Genomic DNA, 25,763 nt, shown 5'->3' with positions numbered 1-25,763 from the left:
CAGGTACAGTACAGAACAAAGACTATGTAAGGAACTGGTACCCCCTTATGGTACAGCACTTCAGGGTTCATGCGAGGTCCTTCCCAATGGGAAGATCCTGGGAAATATGAGGAGGATAGGCTTCTGGGTGATACCACACCAAGTGATGTAGGAAGTTGGTCATTTGTAATGTACTGGACTATAGTAGCCTTGGCTTGGGCTCCTACACCCCAAAGAGGGTAAACCGGGATAGGCTTTTACCAGTTTTGTTATCAACAGCAGTGAAGAGGTTAATCTGGATTCAATCCCCAGGTTGACTTCCACTACCAAGCCACCACCGAACCTGCCCGAATCCGTAAGCTGGTATCTCAGCTTCACAAGACCACTGGCCAGTTGGTCAAAAGCCGGCCCAGGGCATTGGTAAAAAATTCTGCTGCCCTAGTTGAACTGGAATTCACTCGGCCATTGTGTTTAGAGTTGTTCAGGGACTATAAAGAATTTGGACGCTTCATGTTGCGATCTGCTGGGACAACTGTAGCAGCTGGACTTATTACGCAGGTACAGTAACTCCTCACTGTACGTTGCCCGTGTATTATCATTATTATTATTATTATTATTGGGAAAGGAGGTCTGGATGATGATAATGATGATGATTATTATTATTATTGTTGTTGTTGTTGGGATTTATTGCTCACATAATGCCACTCAGGGATAAGTGAGGCTGGGCACTTTCATCTTAAATATCAGGTCCAACTTGCCTAGCCCCGGGTTCCTGCGCTTCTCATGGGGTGACATAGAATTGGATGATGGATGGATGGATGGGTGGATTATTCATTCATCATCTGGACCTCCTTTCCCATTCTGGGACAAGGTGAGGAGTAGGAATGTCCAGATAGCCTAAGTTTGCCCAGTCCAATGGGCCACACTTCCATTCAGTCATCATTCAAGCCCCCATAATCTTGGCTCTATCTGATACACCAAAAACTTTCACCACATTCTGTAGCTTCACATAAATGTATCCGATAGAGTAAATCCGGCCACTGTCACAATTAAAAGGGGTGCCAAATCCTTGATCATGCGCTTCTTCTCACAACATTCATCCAGCCAGCTTGATCTCTTGTCAGTTGCCTAGCCCCACCGACTTCCATACCTCTCTTTCTCACACACTAATCCACCATATCCTTCCACCCTTTCCTTGGCCTACCTCACCTACTCGCACCTTCAAATTCACTCCGATATACCCTTTTCACCACTCTATTGTTATCTATTCTCTCAACATGATCATACCATCTCAATACACTCTCTTCGATTCTGGCGTCCACAGACTTCCTCACTCCACATCATTCCTGCATCACATTATTTCCTATCCTGTCCACTCTTTGTACTCCATATACATTCCTCAACAGTCCCATCTCCACTGCTCTCACTCTTGACTTTTCATTTTCATGCCACACCATAGTCTCACATCCATATGTTAAAGCTGGAACTAACACTCCTTCATGTAAGCCTTGTGCAGCTGCAACACAAGCCTTTGTTTCTTATCTAGGCCTTCATAGCACCATCTACTCTCCTTCCTTGTGTCACTCTTCTTTCCACTTCTTTAGTGCATTTTCCTCTCTTTTCTATCACTGTACCCAGGTATTTGAACTCTCTCACCAATTCCAGTTCCTCTCCATTCACTGTAACACCACACTGGGAGTCACCTTCTCTCTTGATTGCAATGACTTTACTCTTTTCTGCATTTACTTTTAAGGCACAACACTCACAGATTAGTGCAGTAGTCTACCAAGTTCTTGTCCGGTATTTGCTAGTAGCACCGCATCATCAGCATACAAAAATTTAAGATATTCCATCCATCACCATTCATTACCAGCACCATCCCTTCCTCCATTACTTGTGTTTTTACTTCTCTCATCACCCCATCCATACATGTATCGAACAACCCTGGGGACATCACACAACCTTGCCACACGCCTGCATTGATAGTGAGCCATTCACTTAGATGCTCTTTTACCCTTACACATGCATCACTACCATCTTAAAGCTCCTGACAGCACCTTGCAGCTTACCATCTACACCATACATGCACAAAACCTTCTACAATCCTTCTCTGTCTACTTTGTTGTATGCTTTTTTCAGATCCATAAATGCCATAAACACTTTATAGTCCTACTCACAAGCTTTTTCCATTATCTGTCCTACTGCAGATATTTGATCCACACATCCTCTGCCACTCTTAAAGCCACCCTGTTCATCACTCTCAAAGATTCTGATATCTCTCTTACTTCTCTATAATAATTTTTTCAAATACTTCCCTACAACACTCAGTAAACTTATGCCACGATAATTCTTGCACTCACTTTGCTTACCTTTATTTTTGTACAGGAGTACAATCAAAGCCTTCTTCCACTCTCCTGGCACAGTTTCACTCATCCATGCCTTCATACATATCTGCAACAAGTACTGTACTTCATTCCGCTTTTTCCACTACACTTAATCATCTCTGCATACACCTCATCATCTCCAGCTGCTTTCCCATTTTTCAGCCGTTTCACAGCGTTCGTCACCTGTGCCAGTGTCACGTTTCCAATCACTGCATTCCTTCTCTGCACACTCCCAAAACCAATCATGTTTAAAGCCGCTTTGCTCTCTTCATTCTCATTCATCAGACTTTCAAAATATTCTTTCCATCTGGTCCATACTTCATCCCCATGGGTTAGTAATCTACCATTTTACACACTGTCCCATTTCTTTCCACTGTCTCTTCTACATTTCTGCACCTCTTTCCAGAATTTGCATTCATTTTTCTTCCTAGATCATCATTTACCTCCTCCTTTTTCCCCTTCACTAGTCTCTTTATGTGCTTCTTGCTCTCAATATATTCAGTTCTTATTTCAGTTTAAAACCTCTGTCCTGTATCCATTCTAGCCACTTGCTTTTTTCCTCCATTGCTCTCTTAACCTCTTCATCCCACCATGCCATACCTTTCTTTGTTGTTACTCTTGCACACCACACACCCCTTTAGCATTCCTAACTAAGCTGTCCCTATATGCAATCCACATATTGTCCAGATCCATTTCATGCTATTTCACTGATTCCAACACCTTCCCTACTTTGGTCCTGCATTCATCTGCAATTTCTTTGATCCTTAGTTTCTCAACTTTCAGTCTTTCTACCTAAATGCTTCTCTCTCTCTTGGTCCACCTCACTCCTCTCAGCTTGATCTTGCACACCATAATCATATAATCTGACAGACCTCCACATTGTCGTCTCACTACTCTCATATAAGCAACCATTCCCAGCATCAACCTCTCTACAAGCACATAATCAGTCAGGCTCCTTTGAACACTATCCCTGTTCCTTTGATACCATTTATGTGCATCTGTGTGTTTGAAGTACGAGTTACAAATGCTCATCCTCCATTCCAGGCACATCCTTCAGCCACTTCCCATTATCATTTTCTCCTGGTACTCCATTACAACCCATTATGTCATCCTCAGGACCAGTGCCAACTCTTCCATATTGCCCATCATGATCACTTTATAGCTCCTGGGCACTTCTCCCACTGCTTCATGCAGCTCACTCATCCCAAAACCTGTTTTTCTCTCTCTCACTCCTGTCATTATTATACATACATACATCCATCATCTAAACGTGTGTTGCCCCATGAGGAGCATAGGGGCCCATGGCTAGGCAAGTTGGTCCTGACATTTGAGTCGAAAGTGACCAGCCTAACTCATCCCTGAGTGGCATTATGTGAGCAATAAACCCCAACCACCCCTTGGATATGAACCAGCGCAGGCTGACTTCAGTTGGAGTGCCATAACAACCCACTAAACCACTAGGTGCCATTGTTTGGTTGTTATTATTATCATTATTAATTGCTTAAATTATGGCACCTGGTGGTTTAGTGGGTAATAAAGGCACTCCAGTCGGACTGAGCCTGGGCAGGTTTATATCCAAGGGGTGGTTGGGGTTTATTACTCATGTAATGCCACTTAGGGATGAGTGAGGCCGGTTACTCTCATCTTAAATGTCAAGACCAACTTGCCTAGCCCCGGGCTCCTACACTCTTTAGGGGGCAACACAGGATTAGATGATAATGATGATGATGATGATTATCTGCTTCAGCTCAAGGATGTGGTACTGGAGAGGGATGCCATCATGTGATGGCACTGATATAACTGGGCTGTGGAACTGCCTAGTAATACAGTACAAACATTCCTTAGCTCCCTTCTTGTTCCCTGAATGGAAGATGGTAAGCTGCTGGAGTGTGGCAACTTCAGCCTGCACACCACTGGATCCACATTCAGATAAACCTGGAGTTTAGATTACCTTGTACTGTACTGTGTATTTGATTTACTGTAGGGGAGATTTCTTGTTATGTTGGGATTAATGAAAATTGTATCTAACCCATCCAGAATGCTTCATAATGGACCACCTTTTTCTGACTTCAAACCGTCTTGTTTTATCCTCTTGAACTTCCAAATATGTGTTTGCCATTTCCTAGGTTGCAAGTCAGCCTTCTTGAGTCATCTAATGGTAGCATTTATTCTTGATCCAGTTTTTAGAGTCAACGAATGGTCTGACACAAGGCACTGTTGTGAACTTGGATGCAGAAGACAAGTTTGTTCCCTCTCCTTGGGGAGATTGTTTGACATTATATGCTCTTGCAACAGATAGTGTTTTATAGCCTCAAATAGAAACATCTTTAATCCCTCTGTGGCCGTAGGTCCGGAATTTTATGTGCTTCCCTGGCTGATGCCGGGGCCATTTTGTGAAGTTTCAAAAATTGATTTTTTTTTTCCTTGCCATATTGAAGAGGACGTTCCGTTGCACCTGGCAGTGCAAATTTCAGCTTCCTAGACTCATTCCATGGCATGCAGTCGAACGCGGAAGTTACGTAAATATAGGCAGCAATTACTAGTCACATGTAGGTATTGCAGTGATGCAACATGGCACTTTTTTTTTAACCAAAAAACATTGTCAATGGTGCTGAAAGGGTGTGAAATAACTAGTTATGCTTATGTTGAAGTTTTTCAGTACATATTGGGAGCAGGGCAGTGAAATGGTGGGGGACAGGGTGATGTGGAGGTGATTTGTTTTTGGCCACCCCGAACCGCGATTCAGGCGTCTGGCAATAGCTAGATAGATAGATAGATTTTGCATTTTTCGGTGTTTTTTGTGTTTATGGTAATATCGACTAATTTTTGCATTGCCACCCAATTTGTTTTTGCCCATGCAGTGTTGAGTGCTTAGTGATGCATGCAGTATTGAGTTTAAGCAAATTGCAGTAAAACCTTAGTTTAATTCATGGATGTTGACCAGAAAATCAACTACCAATGTAATGTATTTTCTCCAGTTACTACTTACAAGCAGTCACATAATACAGTTGTATTGTAATGTACGTTGGAGGGCTCTCCCTCCATGATAAGGGGTCTTTGTATAGGGCACGTGTTAGGATTGTAGTGCTGTATGATAGTGAGACATGGGCAGTAAAGGAAGAGGATATTTGTAAGCTCAAACGTACAGCAATGGCAGTGATTAGATGAATATGTAGGGCATCCTGGAATACGAGGCCTGAGAGGGCTAGAATTACGGTTGAAGAGTTGAGAGGAAGGATGGGGCTTGAATGTACAGTACTGTATTGGTTTTGTGATGAGGAGGGTAGATTGAGATGGTCTAGGCATGTTGAGAGGAGGAAGGATGAGAGTTGGGTGCAGGGGGTGAGGAGTGTAGATGTTAGGGGTAAGTTGCAAGAAGCAGACCAAAAAGGACCTGAGGTGAGGTCATAGAGTGTGACCTCAAGGACAAGAAACTGAATAGGGAGGCTATTAGATACTGGTCAACATGGAAAGCCGCCATTATGCGACCAGAGCAGATGCACGCAAGCATGTTGGAGCCTTTATAAACAAAGTGAAATGAGAGTAGAGTTTCCGTGGCCTACATGAGGTGACATAATGTACCTTTCCGCTAAAATCGCTATAAATGAAGCCAATATCTTTGGCAACACTGTAGGGTCACTGATCAGCTCACCACTTGGCATATGTCTACCTCCTGCGTATCCCAGCTGGGGGTAAGACTTTAATTTCCTCACCACTTGGCATATGTCTACCTCCTGCGTATCCCAACTGGGGGTAAGACTTTCATTTCCCCTCCCACCTGATGTAATTTTTCATTATTATATTTATATTCCTTGTGTAACTTAATTACTCAGGATCATTGTGAAATGGGTAAGGATAATGGCTATCAGTGATAAGACATAATAAAAGTGAGTATAAAAGTCATGGCATTGGTTATAATGTAGTTACTTAAATTGCTTCCTGCCTAACATGTAAGTCCTGGTCCATATTTGACAGTTTAGGAGTGTGCATTTCATTGCACCTATGTATGGTACATTACACTCACCCTAACTAGTGTTTGTGATTTTTTTGTTTAGTAGAACATGGTCCTTCCATCCATCCATCATCCAGTCCTACATTGTCCCATGAGGAGTGTAGGAGCCTGGGGCTAGGCAAGTTAGTCCTGACATTTAAGATGAGAACGGCCAGCCTCACTCATCCCTCAGTAGCATTACTTGAGCAATAAACCCCAACCACACCTTGGACATAAAATCTTCACCAGCTCAATCCGATTGGAGCGCCTTAATTACCCACTAAACCACCAGGTGCCCAAATTTGGTTATATGGTTACCACCCAGCAGTAAATGGTTTCCTGGTGTCTAGGAAACCATTTTGCTTGTCACTCAGTGTAGAGTCACCCACAGGCAGAAGGATGAGGAAAGAATGAAGGAAAGAAAGACAGAAGAGAATGGAAGGAAAGAAGGATAGAGGAGAGAAAAGAGCAGACACCCAAGAGCAGCACTACGTCGAGTGAGTGGATGGTGAGCGCCCCCCCCTACCACACTACATACATATTAAAATACAGGTAATATAGTGTAATAAAACACCTATATAATATCTACAGGAAAGGCAAGAGACTTAAATTGTGCTTGACAGGTCCATCCATCCATCCATCCATCTTCCCCCATGTTGCCCCATGAGGAGCGTAGGATCCCGGGGCTAAGCAAGTTGTCCTGACATACAGGATGAGAGTGGCCAGCCTCACTCATCCCTGAGTGACATTATGTGAGCAATAAACTGAAACCACCCCATGGATATAAACCTGCACCAGCTCAATCTGATTGGAATGCCTTAATTACTCACTAAACCACCAGGTCCCATAATTTGGTTATATGATTACCACCCAGCATAGTACTGTAAATGGTTTCCTGGTGTACTGGAAACCATTTGGCTTGTCACTTAATGTAGAGTCACCCATTGGCAGAAGGAAGAGGAAAAAATGAAGGAAAGACAGAAGAGGGATTGTAAAGTCACCCATAGGCAGAAGGAAGAGGATAGAATGAAGGAAACATATTGAAGTAAATCTATGTTCAGTGAACCGAGGGATAAAGAAGGGAAAATGGTAAAAAAAAAGAAAGAAAATGACTGAGATGGGCAAAAGAAAAGACTGTTGTGAGTGAAGTTGTATCTTAGGTTCAGTAATAAGTCAGATGGAAAGGACACCTTTGTATTCCCATCAGTTGCAGAGTAGGGAGTTGATACAAGCAGTATAGTGGAAATTTTCCTGATGCCTACCAAACAAACAACAAAAAGACTTGGTAGCTTAATAAAAGTTCCCTTCCCTATTTCTCAGTTCATTATTCATCAATGTCCATGAATATGACTTACTGTAGGAACATGATTTTCCATTGTAATATATTCTTCCTCTCTTCCAAGAAATTAGCATACCAAATGCAGGAAACATTTTCATTTATTTACGTGTGTGTTCTTGCGTGTGTGATATTGTGGTGGTGCCTCTGAGTTTGTATGGACCCAGACCTCTAAGTGATGGGCCATACAAAATGCACCCCTTTTTGTTTTTTTGTTTTTTTGGCCTTTTACATGTACAGTATTAACATCAACTGCAAATCAAAAAGGGGGGCAACTACCACAAATTGCAGTAACAGACATTGTTTATTTATTTATTTATTTATTTTTCAGATATTATACAAATATTTTTCCACTAGTGTTATGGTCCAAGGCAACTCCACCCAACTCAGCACCTAGATATAAAACAAATGAGTAGCAAGGCTAAAGTAGTGAAATGCTATTGTTTTAGTCCCTGGCTCATCTGAATATGAACCCAGTGGATTTCAGGCTGAAGTTGCCTGTTTTCCAGCAGTTCACCAGTCTCCTTTCAGGGGACAGAAAGGGAGTTAAGGAATGTTTATAACTGGGTAGTGGTACCACCTAGCTGTATTAATGCCATCACATGAAGATGTCCCTTTCCAGTAGCATTTAAATGCTAAAATATTGTAGTACTAGAAATATGAAGCCACACTTAATCTATATACTTACTTGAAGCTACAGTGTTTCTGGAGTGTAAGGTTTGAACCCAAGTTCTCTGGATTTTAATGTGGGTATTGGTAGTACCGTATGTCCTTTCACATGGTTGTAGATGTTCATACCCTGTTGGTTGTACAAGTGACAAACTGAAAGCAGACTAATGCATGCAAACTTAGTTACACGTATTGCATTACGTCATCTTCCACGTGCGTCACTTCTTACAGACATTCTCCTTCTCCATTTGATCTTTACATAGGGGAGTTAAATTCTGGCCAGCAGTCTCCTCCCAAGAAGTCTTTTCTTGCTGTGGGCATAATATACAAACATTCAGAAATTTGTTAATGGCCTTATGAGCTGTTCTCTTTACTCATTGTGATTTTACTTAGCAGTCCATATTGTTAACTGCTGTCTCACCACACTGCAGTTAATGTTCCTCCTCTTGCAGATTTTGGCATAAATCGGTGTATACATGCTGGTGCACAAGTTGAGATAGCCAACAGGAGTGACCTCAGGAACCTAATTACTTAGAGCTACATTTACAAGAAGAGGAGAGCCAGGAAGAAACAGGTGTGAGGAAATCTGGCAGCACAAGCTTCATTTAACCCTTTTATTTCAATTATGTATTTTTTAAATTTTCTTCCTCTCGTATGAGTGCCCATTCCTCTTTTCGTTCCTTCTTTCCTTCTGTCCTCTTCTGTTTTTGTTTCCTTCATTCTTTCCTCTTCCTTATGCCTACAAGTGACCCTACACTCCCTCTTTTGTCTTTTTTTTTTCCTTCATTCTCTCCTCTCCCTTCTGCCTATAGGTGACTGTACATTGAGTGACAAGCTGGATGGTAACCATATAAACAAATTAAGGCACCTGGTGGTTTAGTGGGTAATTAACCTGCCCCATCCCAACCGATTTTCCACCATTGACCCCCCCCCCCAACCATTTTTTTTTTTTTTTTTTTTTTTTTTTTTTTTTTTTTTTTTCCAAACCTCTGTTTTTAGTGAGAAACTTTAAAAATTTATAGAGAAATCGCTCACCTGAGGTTTAAAATACTGGATACAGGTAACAGTACCCCATACCTTACTGTGTTTTCTACGAGGCAGGCTCCAGAGAAAACAAGTTCTATGGGAGGGGTAACTATTCCACACCACTCATAAACGGTATTTATTTATTTATTTGGTATGAATTTATATGTAGTACAAGAGTGTATTGGTTTTCACACAGTAATATAGGCAATATAAGCATTGTTTCACTCACCAAATACATCAACATACCTCACCCTTTTTGGTGACATTACCTGACCATCATTTCTGACTGTTTCTTTTTCTAATGCTATGTAAACTTTGTCCTCCACATTGTCATCGATTGGGGAATCATTCTGGCTTTGAATTTCATACCGTGGTGTGATATGTCTTTACTGGCCAGGTCACTGGTAACAGGTGAATTGCTGAGACAAGTGTGCGGGGGGAGGGGGGGGTGGAGGTCATGCTGGGTAAGGCATTGTCCCTGCCTGGCGTCAGGTAGAGGAAGGTGTCTCGTGTATACGTACCAAAAATCACACACGAAATTTGAAAAATGTGCAAATGATGGACCTTGCAGTGCCTCATTTATATACGTCAGTGGGAGTCACAGTGACAAAACGTTCGGACGTATATACATGTCAACGGGAGTCAGCGGGTTAAGGCGCTCCAGTCGGATTGGGCCTGTGCAGGTTTCCATAGCCAAGGGGTGGTTGGGGTTTATTGCTCATGTATTGCCACTCAGGGATGAAGGAGGCTAGTCACTCTGATCTTAAATGTCAGGACCAACTTGCCTGGCCCGGGCTCCTACACTTCTCATGGGGCAGCACAGGATTAGGTGATAATGATGATTATTCTTGCAACTCTCTCCATATTTTTTCAGTCACCATAGGGAGAGAAGTCATGTTGGTAAAGCCTTAATGGAAGTTTGTGCCATGAAGAGCAACCTATTGGTTTTACTGCATCACTGTTTACTATGCATTTATTTGTTGTAAGCTGAATATCCAAATACAGCAATTCCTGATTCATTTACTGTAGTAGCATATTGGTTCTTGTAACACAGGAATGGTACTTTCGGTTATTTACGTTAATTTTTATGATATTAAAATTGAAATAAAGCCAGATCAAAGCAAAAATGACAGATACCATAGAGCTCTTGTATATGCTGATTTGAGGCCTACAAGATTCATGTTTATATTTTTTATGGGTCCCTTTCTTATGTCCAACCACAAAGCAGTGTTAGGATCTTTAGAATACAATACTATTAAAAAAATAAAAAAGTCTCAAAAGGTGCATTATCTCAGAGCAGTACTGGGACTTCTTTGAACTGAAGATCAACATTAACCCATTGGCTGTGAAATACCCTGGTCATGAAATCCCTGGTGGTGTGGCAGTTATGAAGATTTAGCAACCTTCATGAAATGCCTTTAGGTTTACATTAGTACTTTGGAAATGACATGGCACACCTACCCTTGAAATAATTTTGCGCAGTTTAGCAATGTATTGAAGTCACTTTGATCAGAAGTTCCCCAGTGTACAGAAAAACAGCAAACATGACAGTGTCAGAGGCTCATTGGATTGCCATGTAGACTAATGCATCATAAAATGTGCATGACATGCTCTTTCAGACACTGTTTCTCTCCCTCCATTGTCCATAACTATTATTGACCTTGCACTCAATTTCATCATCAGGGACAGGTTTTTGTAAACAGGCCTTACCATACTTCCAATGCTGGTGCTGCAGTAAATGGGTAAGGAAGTGCATGAAATTAGCTCATGGAAGCTGCCATTTTTTGCCTCAGAGCTCAACCTTGAGGAAGGGGATTAAAGATGACAGTTAGTCTGATATGCCAGAAAATTTGTGTGATGCTTCCTCTCTAAGGATCTTTGTGGTATGATATTGAAAGTCTCACTAATATGAGGCATGTCACAGCCTGTCAGACCAACCTCATGACGTATGTTGCAGCCAGTGGATTGACGCGTAAGTACTGTAGATACGTTGCTGGTGATTTATCACTGAAGATTCTATTCTCTGCCCATTTAAAGTACATAAAACCTGTTCTAGACCTGGCATAGGATATATAGATTTGAGATTATTTACAGCAGTGCATCCTGAGAGGCCTGTAAATTCCCATATATAGAAGCCAGATTGAATTCCTAATCAGTGGAACAATATACAGTATTAAAAATTGTTATTCAAAATTCCGTCATCCAATTAGACAGCCTGAATATTGTGGTTATACTGAACAGTTGGTGGACATGTGTTAACTTGGCAAGAAGACTTGCTGGGATGAGTGATGCAGGGGGAGTAATACTGTGCATAGCCAGCTTGAAACCAAACCCACAGCAGGAATAAGAATTTTGAATAGTCTTTGGCATCAAACATTACCGTACATACTTTAAGTATGTCTAATAAGAATTTAAGTTATATTCATGGAGCACATTTTAATAGTACAGGTATGGTGCAGGGATATTTTCAGAATGATGGTCAAGTTTGTTTCTTGTAGGAAATTCTGTTTTGCAGTGTTGCTTTTATATATGGAATCTTCCAATTGCTGATTTTATGAACAGGTTTTACAACTGTATACAGTATTACCATATTTGTATCCATGTTTCTTGAGAACTGATTTCAGTATGCAGACCTTTCATTACAGGTATGGAAGAGTGGTACTGAAGTCCAAATATACTGAAACCTTAAATGAGGGGTCTGGGACCAAAAAGACATAAGTGCTGTCAGACAAAAAATTGAGTTATGTATAGTACTGGGTTCCCAACACTTCCTCTGCCCCATGACAATTGGATGTAAGTTTTTCTGACCTTGTTAGTATGGTGGAAATGGTGTTCAGAATTAATAACTATAGTTCATTACTCCCCCAGAAACAGTTCACAGGTCACTCCACAGGACCAGAAAGACCCAAGTCTATTCTGTCCTTTTATATCTCATGTCAGCCAGTCCCATGCAATAGGCTAACATTTTGGCTGCCCAGGAGTGCTCCAATCATCACTCATTTCTGTTATCATGTAGGCAGCTTCAGCCAGTGAGTGCACAGTTAGGAAGTTCTTAGTAAATCAGTGACTGTCTCTCATCTCCACTTTGGGCCTCTCCCATGCATAAACATTCAGTTTGCATGTACTTTGTGTTGCATAGATTTACAGCATTTATCTTGATTATTGCTGCATCGTGAGTGATGTTGATGATGTGTAAAATGAAGTATTGGACCAGCCTGGACCTTCATGATCAAGGAAACAACAGATTAATAAGGTTTTGTGGAAGGAAATTTAAACCAAATGGCTTCATGATTCTGGGCAGGAATATACAGTACTAGCAGTTCTACTGGGAATGTTGTACCTGCAAGGAAGATTGGACCTCCTTGTCATTGTAGCCACTTTACTGAGATTACTTTGGATGTAATAAAGAAAATTTTTTAAAATTTGGGGGAGTTAGGAAGTTATAAGTCACCATGCTTACAGTCACTTGTGGATTCAGTTTCTGTTTAAAGATGCCAAAAGCCAATTGAAGAAGAAGGCTTTCACCAGTCACAAACCATTCTTTACGAAATGTGAGCCACTAAAAATGATTATACAATATGTAAGAATGGCGTCCTGTCTATATTTGGCACTGGTGACTGATGAATGCTTACTGTTGTAAGAAATTTATGCTTGGGGGGGGGCCCCATGTACCTGACAAGTGAGGGAAGCATGGGAAAGCAACCAAGAATATAGCTGAGGTGATGAAAGAACGTTCTAGAGGACATATTCAGTTCCAACTGTATCCTCTCATTATGCATGGGCTAAGTCCTTGTACAAAGCTCACTGGACAAAGTGGTGACTTGCCAGTATAGTAACAGTATCGAGTCAGAGCAGTCTGTGTCATCACCCCATCTTCATCCTTGAGTAATGGTGATCTTGGTTTTACCATTATTTTGCTAAGTGTTCTCATGGCCATCCAGATATTAATGTCAAACGGCAGAGATTCCATTTTAGTCTTTTTTGTCATTAACAACAAAGTTGAGTGTCATCAACATTAAAGTGATAGGCTGCATGATTTGCATCAAGCAAAGATGACAAGCTGTTAGTGTAAATTATACATAGACTTGGCCCTAGAACTGATCCTTGAGAGGCTCCAAACAGAAGTGCAACTGAGTTTGAGCAGGTATGGTTCACTATTACTCCCTGAGAAATGTCCAATAGGTACAACTTAAGGAGCAGAAGGGCTTAGTCACAAGCATCATAAAAATGCAGATCATTTAACAATAATTTGTGATATACTGTGTCAGTCAGTAGTAAAGGTTTTCCTGTGTTGAAAATCTGTTTTGGGCCACTTAAAATTACAGCTGATAACATGTTTCTTTACCGCTTTCATTTAGCCCCTTTAATATGATGTCTTTATTATAGTTATGCTGATGACAGACTTGTAGACTATTTAAAACTACAGTACTAGCATGTTCTCATGTGCTAAATAAAATAATCTGGTAGCAGCAAGATTTAAATACAAAAGATGTCTGTTGGCTGATGGAGTCAAAAGAATACATATGTTAGGAACAGTTTCTTCTCGGCTAATTTTTTCATCAGGCACAAGGAGTAATGCTATGTATTTTGAAATTCAGGTTTCAGTGGTATTGATTGTGTGTATTACTGATACTTTTATTGCCATGAAAGTTGTACAGTACTTCAGTTATGTATACTGTATATGTACTATAAACACTGAAACTCTACTTACAGATTGTGGTACCTTTTTAATAGCCCCCCCCCCCTTTTTTTTTTATGGTAAAAATAAATATGACAAAGGGGAAGTTTTAATTCTAATGACAGAATTACAAAATTATGACTGTACACTGAATGACAAGCTAAATGGTTTCCAGTACACCAGGTTTCCATTTAGTATGCTGGGTGGTAACCATATTACCAGATTATGATGCCTGGTGGTTTAGTGGGTAATTAAGGCGTTCCAATCGGATTGAGCCTGTGCAGGTTTATAACCAAGGGATGGTTGGGGTTTATTGCTCACGTAATGCCACTCATGGATGACTGAGGCTGATCACTCTCATCTTTAATGTCAGAACCAACTTGCCTAGCCCTGGGCTCGTATGCTGCTCATGGGACAACGCAGGATTGGATAATGAATGAATGAATGAATTATTTATACAAAAGCAAACCACCTCTGACTGCTGCTCTGAAAAGGATGATTTATGTAACTTTCATAATTTCTTCTGACCAGTATCATAAAAATACTCAATTGATTTTACCCATAGCTAAGCCAGAAAAGAACATTATTGTATCCAAGACTCAGGTTCATAGTGCAGTCTGAGGTTTCCATTATTTTCTAGTGAAAATTTGCTAAATTCCTATAAAACTGAAAGGACGTAAGGATGATGATACATTAACAGTAAAAGGACTTGTGTGAGAAGGATGTTGTTTTATGTGTGAGAAGCATAATGCTAACTGGTAAAAAGACAAAAAATGGCAATATGGAATGAGAATATCAAGATAAAAGTGTATTGATATGACAGAGATGAATGTGTAATGTCACCATAGGACAAAATATCCTATAGTGAATTATGGGGATATTTAGATGATGTGAACAGGTAGGCTAAAACGGGCATAGTGTGGGGTGTATGTATAATGGTAATTAGGTGAAGCACTGCACAAATCTGAACATTGATGTAAGAGCTGCTTCAACCATACCCATGAAAACAGAGTGGGGTCCAGAAAAGAAATGCACCTTCATATAATTTGTGAAATAAAAATGTTAGGTATTTTAATCCATATATATGATGGATGTTTCATTATGACTGCTGCATTGTAGGCATATGCAAAGTATGTCATCTAGTTCTTAACTTACGTAGTGATAATGTCAGGGTTTTCTACCTGTGGTATTTCTGGTTGCACCTTAGAGCCAGGAATGAAAGGAACTGCAGATGTAAACTTAAAATTGTAAAATAATAGATCCATGTGTATTTTGCCTGGCAAGGTTTGCAGTGTTGATTTGAATAATGAAAACTGGACTAGCCTAGACAAGATATCACTCTCAGCTGATTCAAGTTCAGTCTTGCGAACTTGCATGTCTATATGCTTTATTGAGAAATTAAGTCTGGAGTGGCGGGCTTGTCTAACATTATGTTTCAGGATTTCTGATGCACACCAACTTTATCCCAGCTGTTATTTTTCCCTTTGTTACCACCCATCTTTATTGTTAAAGGTGGTTGATTGTCATTGATGTTATTTATAAGCTGTTATCAGTTTCCTCTATTAATACCCTTGTTTCTCTTCAATAATAAATATGAGTGATGTAAAAGATTAATTTTAAGTTAATAAAATCCTGCTTTCCTTGACAGCATGTACTGTAGCTTGATTAACAAGAGACTTTTTTGGTCACTTCCAATAAAAGTATGTACACATCTGCAGCTGCAGAAATTTTCTCAACTGAGAATGTACCCAAAATATACAGCCACATTTTTGTCATCTGAGGCCACAGATTATCAAAACAGGTTGTAGTAAAACTGCACAACTTTCATTGGCTAAAGCATTGTGAATTTGGTAAGTCTAAAAACCATCAAACTTTTCCCAGCTTCCCATTGTGGAGGACCCAGCCATGGAGCCATAGAATTTACAAACTGTAGGTTCAAGTCCATGAAAGGGTCTGGTAGAGTCAATGGTTAAGGGTTGGCATACCTCTGCAGGAGCTGCTGGCACAGAGATTGTAACTGCCAGGGAGGTATCATTTGGGTAACCCTTCCTTATAAAGTCAAGGTGGTGTAATATTTTGGTACTTAGGTCAGTGCTGGATGTTTATATACAATAGTACTGTATCTCCAGTGTCACCAAATGAGACTCCAAGCATTGACTGAGCTGCCCACCTCCTTGCTGTGCAATGACATTTGATAACAGCAACTTTGTTTTGCTGGGGCAAGAGGAGAGGTCCATTAGTGGTGCACTGAGTTTTTTTATATGGCAGGGTAAGGTCATTGTCCTAGACGACCAGATTGCAAGACAGATACCACTTCAGGTATATGCTTTCAAGATGGGTTGTTCTCAAAATGTGGGAGGCTGAGCAATGTCACTGATGTACTTACATGAAAAGGGCTTAAATTGTCAGTGGGTGACAGGAGTGTGGCATGATCCATTATGTTTTTGCACAAAACAAAGCCTGAAGAATTATAAGAGAGTGCATCAAGATCTCAAATAATTATCAGTCACTTAAATCAAGAAGCATAAATACTTCCAGTTGAAGATCATACGAACATGAGAGGCACACAGTTCACTGCTTCAACTCGTCTCATTTCACCCTTGCAATTTCTGTTGCATCACCATCCATAGAGAACAAGAAATGAACAACTGCATAAAACATCTTGGCAACACCCATCCCCTCCTTCATCCAACACAACACTTTTCAAACATTCATAAGCACATGTCACCACAGCCAACCAAACCTCGGGCCAAATTGCATCCTTCATGAACTTACCACCAGACATACTTCTATCAAAAACTACTACCCTGCCCACTGAGACACAAATATAACCTACCCGTCATTAACTACTTTACCCAGAGAGACACTAGTACACCTAGCCATCCCTGCTACAATGCTAGTACAAAATACAACTCACAAGCATTTCACTTTGCCCACACTGCAATGCAGCCCCTCTCAACACCAGTGCTGAATGGGTGCATGTGGTAGCACTGTGCACCATAGGTGAAGCTGCTGCAGCATCCACCTGAGAGCCAAACCTACCCATATATCTCCTTGCACCTTGCTGTGGGAGGGACCCTTGTGAGGCGCTGTCTATAAGGGGGTGTTAGATCCCTACATGGTGTATGTACACCCTCCCAAAAAAGTATCAACCCCTTTAGGTATGGTGGTTGTGAAAATGAGCAACTTAGACACACTTGAGTCTATAAATGTGGTGCCTCAAGACACATACCACCCAGTAGGTGAATCTTTTTGCAAATTTGAGTTCTAAAAATTAAATGATAATATTTGCATTTATAATATAAGGATGCCCCATATATCGCAATGCTTCATCCATGTTTCAGAATGATATGTGCTGTAAGAGTACCGATACTTTTTTTGGGAGTGTACATGCAGGATGATCCTAAAGATGCATTTGCCTACCTGTGGTTGATGGGTATGCTTAGCCAGACAAACTGAGGTTAAACAAACAGTAACAAAACCACAACACATCTCGTGCACCATACAGTTGCGACATGACCTCAACAAAAGACCTCTGGGAACAATTGGTTGATGTGGTCAGCTTCCTGCGGTCTACTGGGTTCACAACCAGATGAGCCTGGATTGCAACAGCAACAATAACTCGGGCAACCACTGGTGGTTTAGTTAAAAGGTTGGCTAGAGTGGTACTGGCTATCCAAGAACTATGTCTGGTTACCTCAGATTTATTGGGTAATGAAACTTGCTTATCACTGATCTGTCTAGCTAAGCAGACCCGTCGACCACAGGTAAGCACCTGCTTCTATGGGGCCGTCCTACAGGCCAGGTACAATAAAGTATGTACCCGTACTTTGTGTTGGGAACTGGTTCTCCATTGTGGTAGACAGCACTTTGCCAGGGGCAACCAGGGTTCTACCCCACGGCGAGGTGCTGGGAAACATGAGCAGATTTAGTTCTTGGGTGGATGCCACAGCTGCTTTGCTCAGCCCATGGTGCATAGCGCTATCATGTACAGGGTCCTTGGTATATGTGGATGTTTAACCTATTCATATGCCTGTGAGGTCGAGTTAGGAATCTGGGAGGCTTGAATAGTAACGCTAAGTGAATGAGAGTGTGGCCCATTTATTTGGTCATATTGATAGTTCTTAGTCAAAATTTTTTCTTCCTCACTCGACCCCATCTCACCCAATTCTTAAGTGGGAATTAAAAAGACTTCTGGATGATTATTAGATATCCCCGGACACATCTGAAGAGCCCTTTTGGCCACTCCATAGCCTTATTATAGTCGCGGCACGCGACTCTGAGGTTGTTATTATCGTGCCCTGGCAATGTATCATTCAAAAGTGCGTCTGATTTCGTGTATAATATGAGACGCATGTGATTCGTGTACAATATGTTCGTGTATAATAATATTCGTGTATAATATATTCATGCATGATAATATGATTCGTGTATAATATGATACGAAATCGTACGCACTTTTGACTGGTAGGTTTCCAGGGTACGGTAATGACAACCTCAGAGTCGTGCGCCGCGACTATAGTCTTGGCCACCCCACTGTTAAAAGCCCTCGGCTACGACAGCACAGTTTGTTCAGCTGAGGCAAATTCTAGAGGTTAGAGAGTTAAAAATAACAATGTCTGAAATTCCCTCGCATGAATGGAATACTTTAGATTTAGGTGATTTTATAAGTAGGTAGAGGAGACGTTATTTTGTGTGTAGCTATGTGTGATTGTTGCTTTAGGCTCATCTGAAACATGAAACTGGAGGCTTAAGTTGCCCTGCTCTTGCAGTTTAGACTTTTGGCTATCATTTACTTACTGGTGTTAGTTGCATACTACACTATAATATTCTGAATGTTATTTATATTTTGGCACTGGCACTGACTGAACAAATAATAAAAAAGAGATGATATATGTACAGAAATAACTAAATAAGAGTTTGTGTTTCCCGCCATAGGTTAAGGCTGTATAACATTACTTTCTTAATGATTTTCTTTACTAAACCTTATACGATCTGGTATGTTCGTCATATCTAATAACGCTGACATGTAATGGTTAAATGATATACAATAAGTTATTAATGCCCCAAATGCCAAAATAGGAACTGGTAAAGAATTCTGACTGCTCATTTGACTTTTCCATGATTGCGACTGCGTGATCGTCATTATGGCGGAGACAAGTGATCGCGGTTCTTGAATTACTTATGCTCCTTTGTGGCTCTTGTCAGCGCAGCGGCTGGCTTCTTGGGATCTCAAAGTAGGTAAAACCTATGGCAAGCTTTGTGATATTGATGGTGGATTTTTTTTCCAGAGTTTTTTTTTTTTATTTTGGGGAGGGGGAGAGGATGTCATGGTTAAGGAGATGATGCAAACTTGGGATGCAGGTGCCATGTTACCAAACACCATCCTCAGTTTCCTTTATAAGTTTGTGGGTTTGTACTTTTTTCTTAAAATTCCTAAACTAGACAATCAATGGATTACAAGGTAGTTAAGGTCTGTTAGATTTTAGCATTTCTGGTGTATAATTGAGTGGGTTTTTCGGGCTTGCGAAGTCTTCGCGAAGCTGCTGGTGCAGACGCCATATTCTCCCCATCACTACTTCACCTTGGTTACCCACATTATTTTACTTATTCTGGCTTTGTATGACGTTATTAATTCGACAGATGAGGCATGTGCGGAGCTGAGTAGTATATTCAGAGGTTTTATAGACTTGCATGCTGCGGATGACTGATTCCATGTTTCGTTATTTTCATGTGTACCCATTAATTTGAACTTAATTTGGTTTTGTATGAGAGTCAGCCGATGATGAGGTAGCTAAGGCCGGAGTATTTTATTCTCAGTATACTACTGTATAGTACCGTAATTATTATGATAGATTGTAAAGTTGCAGAAAGCTGTAATTTTGCAGATATCAACAATGAAACCTCGTAGTTTCAACCCACAACACAGTTATGAGATTTTATTATTTTTTCGGTATTTAAGACAATTCTAGACTTCCGTCTGTGGCATTTTCATCGCAAATTTTCATTTTACACTTGCAGATAACCTAAGCCAACCTAACCTAACCGAACCATTGAGTAAAATAAAAATTATTTGTGATGAAAATGCCATAGAAGAAAAGTGTCTTGGAATTGTATAAAATGACAAAAAATGGGTCAATCTGGTTATTGTGTTTTTGGCTGAAATGATATATAATAACCAAAATGACCAGTTTTACCCGCAAACTGTGGGAAGTGGCCACCCACCATGTCAAGCATTGAGGTTGGTATGGCTCCAGAGTCAGTCTGTAACCAATTATTTGTCACTGCTAACCAAATATGACCTGACCTAACCGACTTGAAAGATTTTTGGACAAATTAGTTTCGGGTTCGAACTTCGTAAACTGTACCCAGAAATGACAATGTTCACCTTATCTGTGATGAAAACACATTAATCTAATTTTAAAAAGTTTATAAATCAATCTAAACACAAAAAATAAGGCAAAAATATCAAAATTGGTAAGAAAAAAAAAAAAAAAACAGGGTTTGGCCATCGTTCGGCGGGATAGGGTGGTATTTCTACTCCCATCGCTATGCCGGGGTATCGTATCTCGGGGTCTGCCTTGTGTGTGTGTGTGTGTGTGTGTGTGTAGTAATCCCTCCAATATCCGACATAATAGAGCCATAGGCAGGTCCGGATAGTGGTCCTGTCCGGATATTGGGCCCCAGCTTATGGACTTGTACTTATGGACCCTAACTCAGAGAAACACCTATACAACACCCTCTGGACATGCATAGCACCTATTTAAGACCCAAATCACACCAATAAGGCACATAAAAGACTGAAATAAATGCAAAAGATGCATAAAATGAGGGTTTTGAGGTAGGTTCATACAATATTCAACATTCTGGGTACTTACAAGTGCCTGGCTCCTGGACTGGTACTTATGGACCCTAACCTAGCCTAACTCAGAAAAACACCTTCCTACTGCACATGCATAGCTCCTAACACCCTATTCACACCAATAAAAGACATTAAAGAGTGAAATGAGGTGTTTGAGGTAAGTATAGTATGGAAAAACGTACAGTATGAAACATTCTGCCTACGGTACTTACAGCAAGTCCATGGCCATCTCGATGAATAACCGCCTCCTCTCGGACTCTGACAGTAAGAAGGATTTCCTGAAGCACTTGCAGTACACTGTTCATGAAGTCTTGCACTGAACTTAGTCAATCGCACTCAGAAGTCCGTTCTCTTCACAGTGCGCACTCGTCTAACTTATGCTCCATTGTAACTTACTAAGTGTTGCACTCTGCACTTTAACTTTTCCCACTCTTCTAACCATTTTCTAAAGCAAAAACGAACAAGTCTACGTTAAATTTTGTTCCAAAATTGTCTTCTCACTCACAACTGTAAATCCTTAACACAACACACTGTTTTTTTCACTGCACAACACTGTAAATTCCTGTGTGGTCTAGTGGAGAAGTTCTTGCTGTTTAATCACTGACAGTGTACGAGAGTATCATTGGCAGGTAACCTAGGGGTGCGTCGCTGGGTCGTGGCGATGGCGTACCCACTGCAGACGACTCTGAAGACAGACGCAAACTCACGTCGAGCGGTGACTCCACCGTGGCTGATGTGCTGGGCTGTGGCTCGGAGCATGAGGGCTTGTCTTGGGGAGGCAACGGAGTGGAGCCAGGGCTGGGCACAGCAGGGGTCACGGGCCTGAAAAAACTGTCAACCGTTGATTGACGCAAGGACCGACGATTCTGACAATTGATGATGCGCTGCCTGAAAGCATGCACTTCCTCCACAAGTCCCAAGGGCCCCATCTCCCTCTCGCAGTCCGGGTGTTCCAGGTAGTCGAGAACGAACTCTAGGTGTTCCCGGAGTGCGCTTAGCTTGGGGATGGCTGGAGTAGTGTCACGCTGAGAGGAGTCCGCATCATCTTTGCCGTCCTCATCGGAATCTTCAAGCTGGGTACTGACACCTGCAACTGAAGATGCGATCTCGATATCAGACAATGTCTGATACCCAGGATCGCCCTCGTCGTCATCCAACCACTTACGCACATCATCCACATCAACATCATCGCCAAGCGTACGTAGCCGTGCATGGAAGTCATCCACATCAAAACCTAGAAAATCGTACTCCACATCCGTTCCGAGAAGCAGACTAGACCAACCATTTTCTAGTCTTGACAGGGACTTCCTTCCATGCACTGGCCCAGTTGTAGATTGCAGACTTGATGTTGTAGCAGCAAAGGTTTTCCAAAGTCCACTGGCCTCGCGTGTCCCGTCCCTCCCTGCGCTCGTCCTCGTCCTCGTCCTCGGGAACAACCATCACCTCGTCCAGGAACTTCCTTCGGTATAGGTGCTTTGTTGCCACGATCACTCCTTGGTCCGTTGGTTGGATGAGAGCAGTCGTATTAGGTGGCAGAAACATGCACGTAATCTGGCCATTCTGAGCCACCAAGCCCTTGTCGCACGGGTGGGCAGGTGCATTGTTGAGAAGGAGGAGGGCCTTTACCTGGTCGCGCGGGATTCCCAGTGTCTTCGTCTGGTAATGTATGACCTCCTTGACGAAGTGGCCGTGGAACCAGTCTTTGAAGATCTGGGCTGTAAACCATGCCTTCAAAGAATGGTACCAGACGACAGGAAGGACATCCATCACCCCACGAAGACACCGAGGCTGCTTTGCACGGCCAACAATAACGGGCTTAAGCTGGTGCATGCCGTTAGCATTGGCATAACTCAAAGCAGATATCCGTTGCTTGGAGAACTTGCAGCCAGGTACACGCTTCTTCGTCTCCTTGGCTAGAGTGTTCGTTGGCAAAGAGCGATAGAATAAACCAGTTTCGTCAGCATTGTAGACTTGACCGAGAGTGAGGCCCTCCCTGTCGATCAAAACCTTCACCTTGTGCCGAAACTCGTTAACTCCATCCTTGTTAGTGTCCAAAGCTTTGCCATGAGCTTTACGGTTGGTAAGGCCATGCTGTAACTTGAACGCGAAGAGCCAACCCTCAGATGCCTTGAAGTCAAGGACGTCGTGAAGCCTTGTGAACTTCTCAGCAGCAGCCTTCAGCTCCATACCACGTACCATCACACCAGCAGCACGTTGCTGTCGATACCAAATCAACGTGGAGCGATCGATTTCAGCAAACTTAGAAGTAAACATCACCTTCCTCTCCACGTTGCGTTTGCTTCTTGACGAGAAGTCAGCCGTGTACTGCATGAGTTTGTCTCGGGATCTCTTGATATCGAACAAAGTAGATCGGGCCGGGTTGAACTCGCGGAGGATGCGGGAAGAAGACCACCCCGCATCTACTTTCTCCAATATCTCCCGTTTCTTCTCCAGAGTCAACACCACTCTCTTCCTCTTCTCAGGCGGTGGGGGCCATCATCACACACATGAAGGAGAGGCACAAGAGCAGCAGGAGTGCCTGCAGCAGATAAGGCGCCACCACAAAAGCAAGCACGTGGGCAGCCATGACGACAAGCATGCACTCGCGACGAGAGACAGGCGGAAAGTGGGGAGGATGCAGCGGCGCTCTATCGGACGTCGGAGGAATGACACGCCACAACAAAGCTGTCCTGCGCCACGCGCGCCTGGTTCAAATTACGGGCGGGAATCCCCCCCCCCCCCCCCGGACCATTTTTGGAATATTGGATCCCGGGACGATTATGTCCGGTTAGTGGGGATGTTCGGATATTGGGCGTTCAGATATTAAAGGGATTACTTATATATATGTATATATATATATACCGGTATATATATATATATGTATGTATATATATATATTTACATATTTACACACAGTACCCTCGCGTCCAGTATGGTAGTTTTGTCAGACAATATTACCATACTGGACAAACAACAGACCTTATGGGAAAAGTGAATAATGTCAGACAAGTCTTGAAAAAGTTCCCCCCAAATTCAGGTTAACTACATTTTGACATAACTAAGATTTTACCAACCTTTAAGGTGAGTGGTGATGGGCTTGGGGGGGGGAGGGGAAGGGGTAGGGGTTTCCAAGGCTGTAGGAGATCCTATTGACCCCCTGGAGGAGGACCTTCAGGATCCTGAGGAGACCTCTCCGCCTCATCCTCCTTCATAGTCACACACTGACACATTGTCGTCGTCATCAGGGGGAAGAGCTGCTGCTTTTGCCTGTTGTTGAGGTTCCCCCAAGGCTCCCCTCTCATCATCTTGATGCCCAGAGAACCTTGTGATGAGGGTCTGCCTCCTCTGATTGAAGTGCTGCCTGTGTAAATCCACATAGAACCGGACACTGTTTTCCACATTAGCTGACACTTCCTGGCGGCGCACTTCGTTTGTATTCTTGTTCAGTTCCTCCTTCTATATCTCCGCAGCGTGGATAGTAGTACTGGATGCAGCACTTCAGTACTAGAGAAGAATTCGGATTTGGCCCACTGTGCGGTCAGTCCCCACTAACCCAACAAATCCATACTACAGTATTCCCCCCCCCCCCGACCGTACTGGATGCGAATAGTACTGGACAAACACACACGGATGCAAGGGTACTGTGTATATATATATATATATATATATGTATATATATATATACTGTATATATATATATATATATATATATATATATATACAGTGCTTGTCAGAAGTATCATGTGCCCTGCGTCCCTCCTACGAAACAAACCTTTCAACATTGAAAAAACATATAAAAAATGCATTTTATTTACCTTTAGTGCTTCGTAGGGTATCCTTTACGCTTCTTCACGGACCTGAGATGTCTTGGAAGTGAAAGGGCGAGGTTCCTGAGGCACTGGAGGAGTATTTTGTCCCAGGAGTCACGAATGGCGGCTTCCAGCTTAGGCAGAGAGCTCACGTCCTTCCCTTGGAGATTCTTCTTTACGAGGTATCAGAGGTTTTCTATCGGGTTGAGGTCTGGGCTATTGCCTGGCCAGTCTTTCATGAATGATACCTTGCAGTCACGAAGCCAATTGGTGACCGATTTGGCATTATGAGCAGGTGCACTGTCCTGCTGAAACACTCATGCAACATGTGAGCTCGAAGGACTCTGGTAAATGATCACACAGAAGCTCCAGATAAACGTCCTGATTCACTCTGCAGTTCTTGGGAAGCACAACAAGCTTCCCCAAACCTTTACCAGAAAAACAACCCCATACCATGAGTGAATCAGGGTGTTTAACTGTGCTTTCCACGTAACGTGGGTCAAGCGGGTCACTACCTTTGCGCCGGTACACACGTGCTTCTTGGTTATAGGTAAGTGCTCCTACCCAGGCAAAGTAGCAGATGATCAGTTCCTGGTGACGCTCGTTAACACGCCTGTTATGCATGTTCTTGTAAAATACCACTGCTTATTCCATGCAGGCCACAAACTCATTATGCCTTTCTTCAGTTCTCAGAGGCTAGCAATTTTTCCTTCAGAATGTCCACATCCACCAACACATCACTCAGGTCCTTCATGGAATGCTCGTGCCTCTCCACCACACTCCCTCCACCTGCCTGACGCTCACTTTCCATACCTGCCACATGCACGTCATCCCCAGTCACTGCATCTAACACTGCCTCAAAGGAGTCTGGGTCACTGTTCGCTGCTGCCATGATGTCATGAGCTGTCACCTCACTACACCCGGGTACTTGGTGGACAAGAGCAACAACCGCCTCCACTCCCTGCTGCAGTTTGCTGTGAATGGCCGATGACTAGCATGCTGAAGTGAGGCAGGACGAGGTGCCAAGTG

At 42.2% G+C, this 25,763-nt stretch overlaps 1 protein-coding gene across 1 annotated transcript in view; it reads left to right on the top strand.

The window, feature by feature from the left end:
• Positions 1–9,033, top strand: part of HBS1 (translation elongation factor EF-1alpha (GTPase) HBS1) — a 93,124-nt gene extending 84,091 nt beyond the window's left edge. The window contains exons 14-15 of the mRNA XM_080280526.1: positions 292–537; positions 8,812–9,033. Of these exons, the coding sequence (XP_080136652.1) occupies positions 292–537; positions 8,812–8,823 (258 nt within the window). The 3' untranslated portion in view covers positions 8,824–9,033. The remainder of the gene's footprint in view (positions 1–291; positions 538–8,811) is intronic.
• Positions 9,034–25,763: the final 16,730 nt, after the last annotated feature.

The sequence above is a fragment of the Coenobita brevimanus genome, chromosome 85, assembly GCF_032717465.1.
Source record: "Coenobita brevimanus isolate Jiangsu-jjx chromosome 85, ASM3271746v2, whole genome shotgun sequence".
Lineage (NCBI taxonomy): Eukaryota > Metazoa > Arthropoda > Malacostraca > Decapoda > Coenobitidae > Coenobita > Coenobita brevimanus.
Note: the sequence above shows the minus strand (reverse complement) of the source record. Positions and strands in the feature narration are given on the sequence as shown.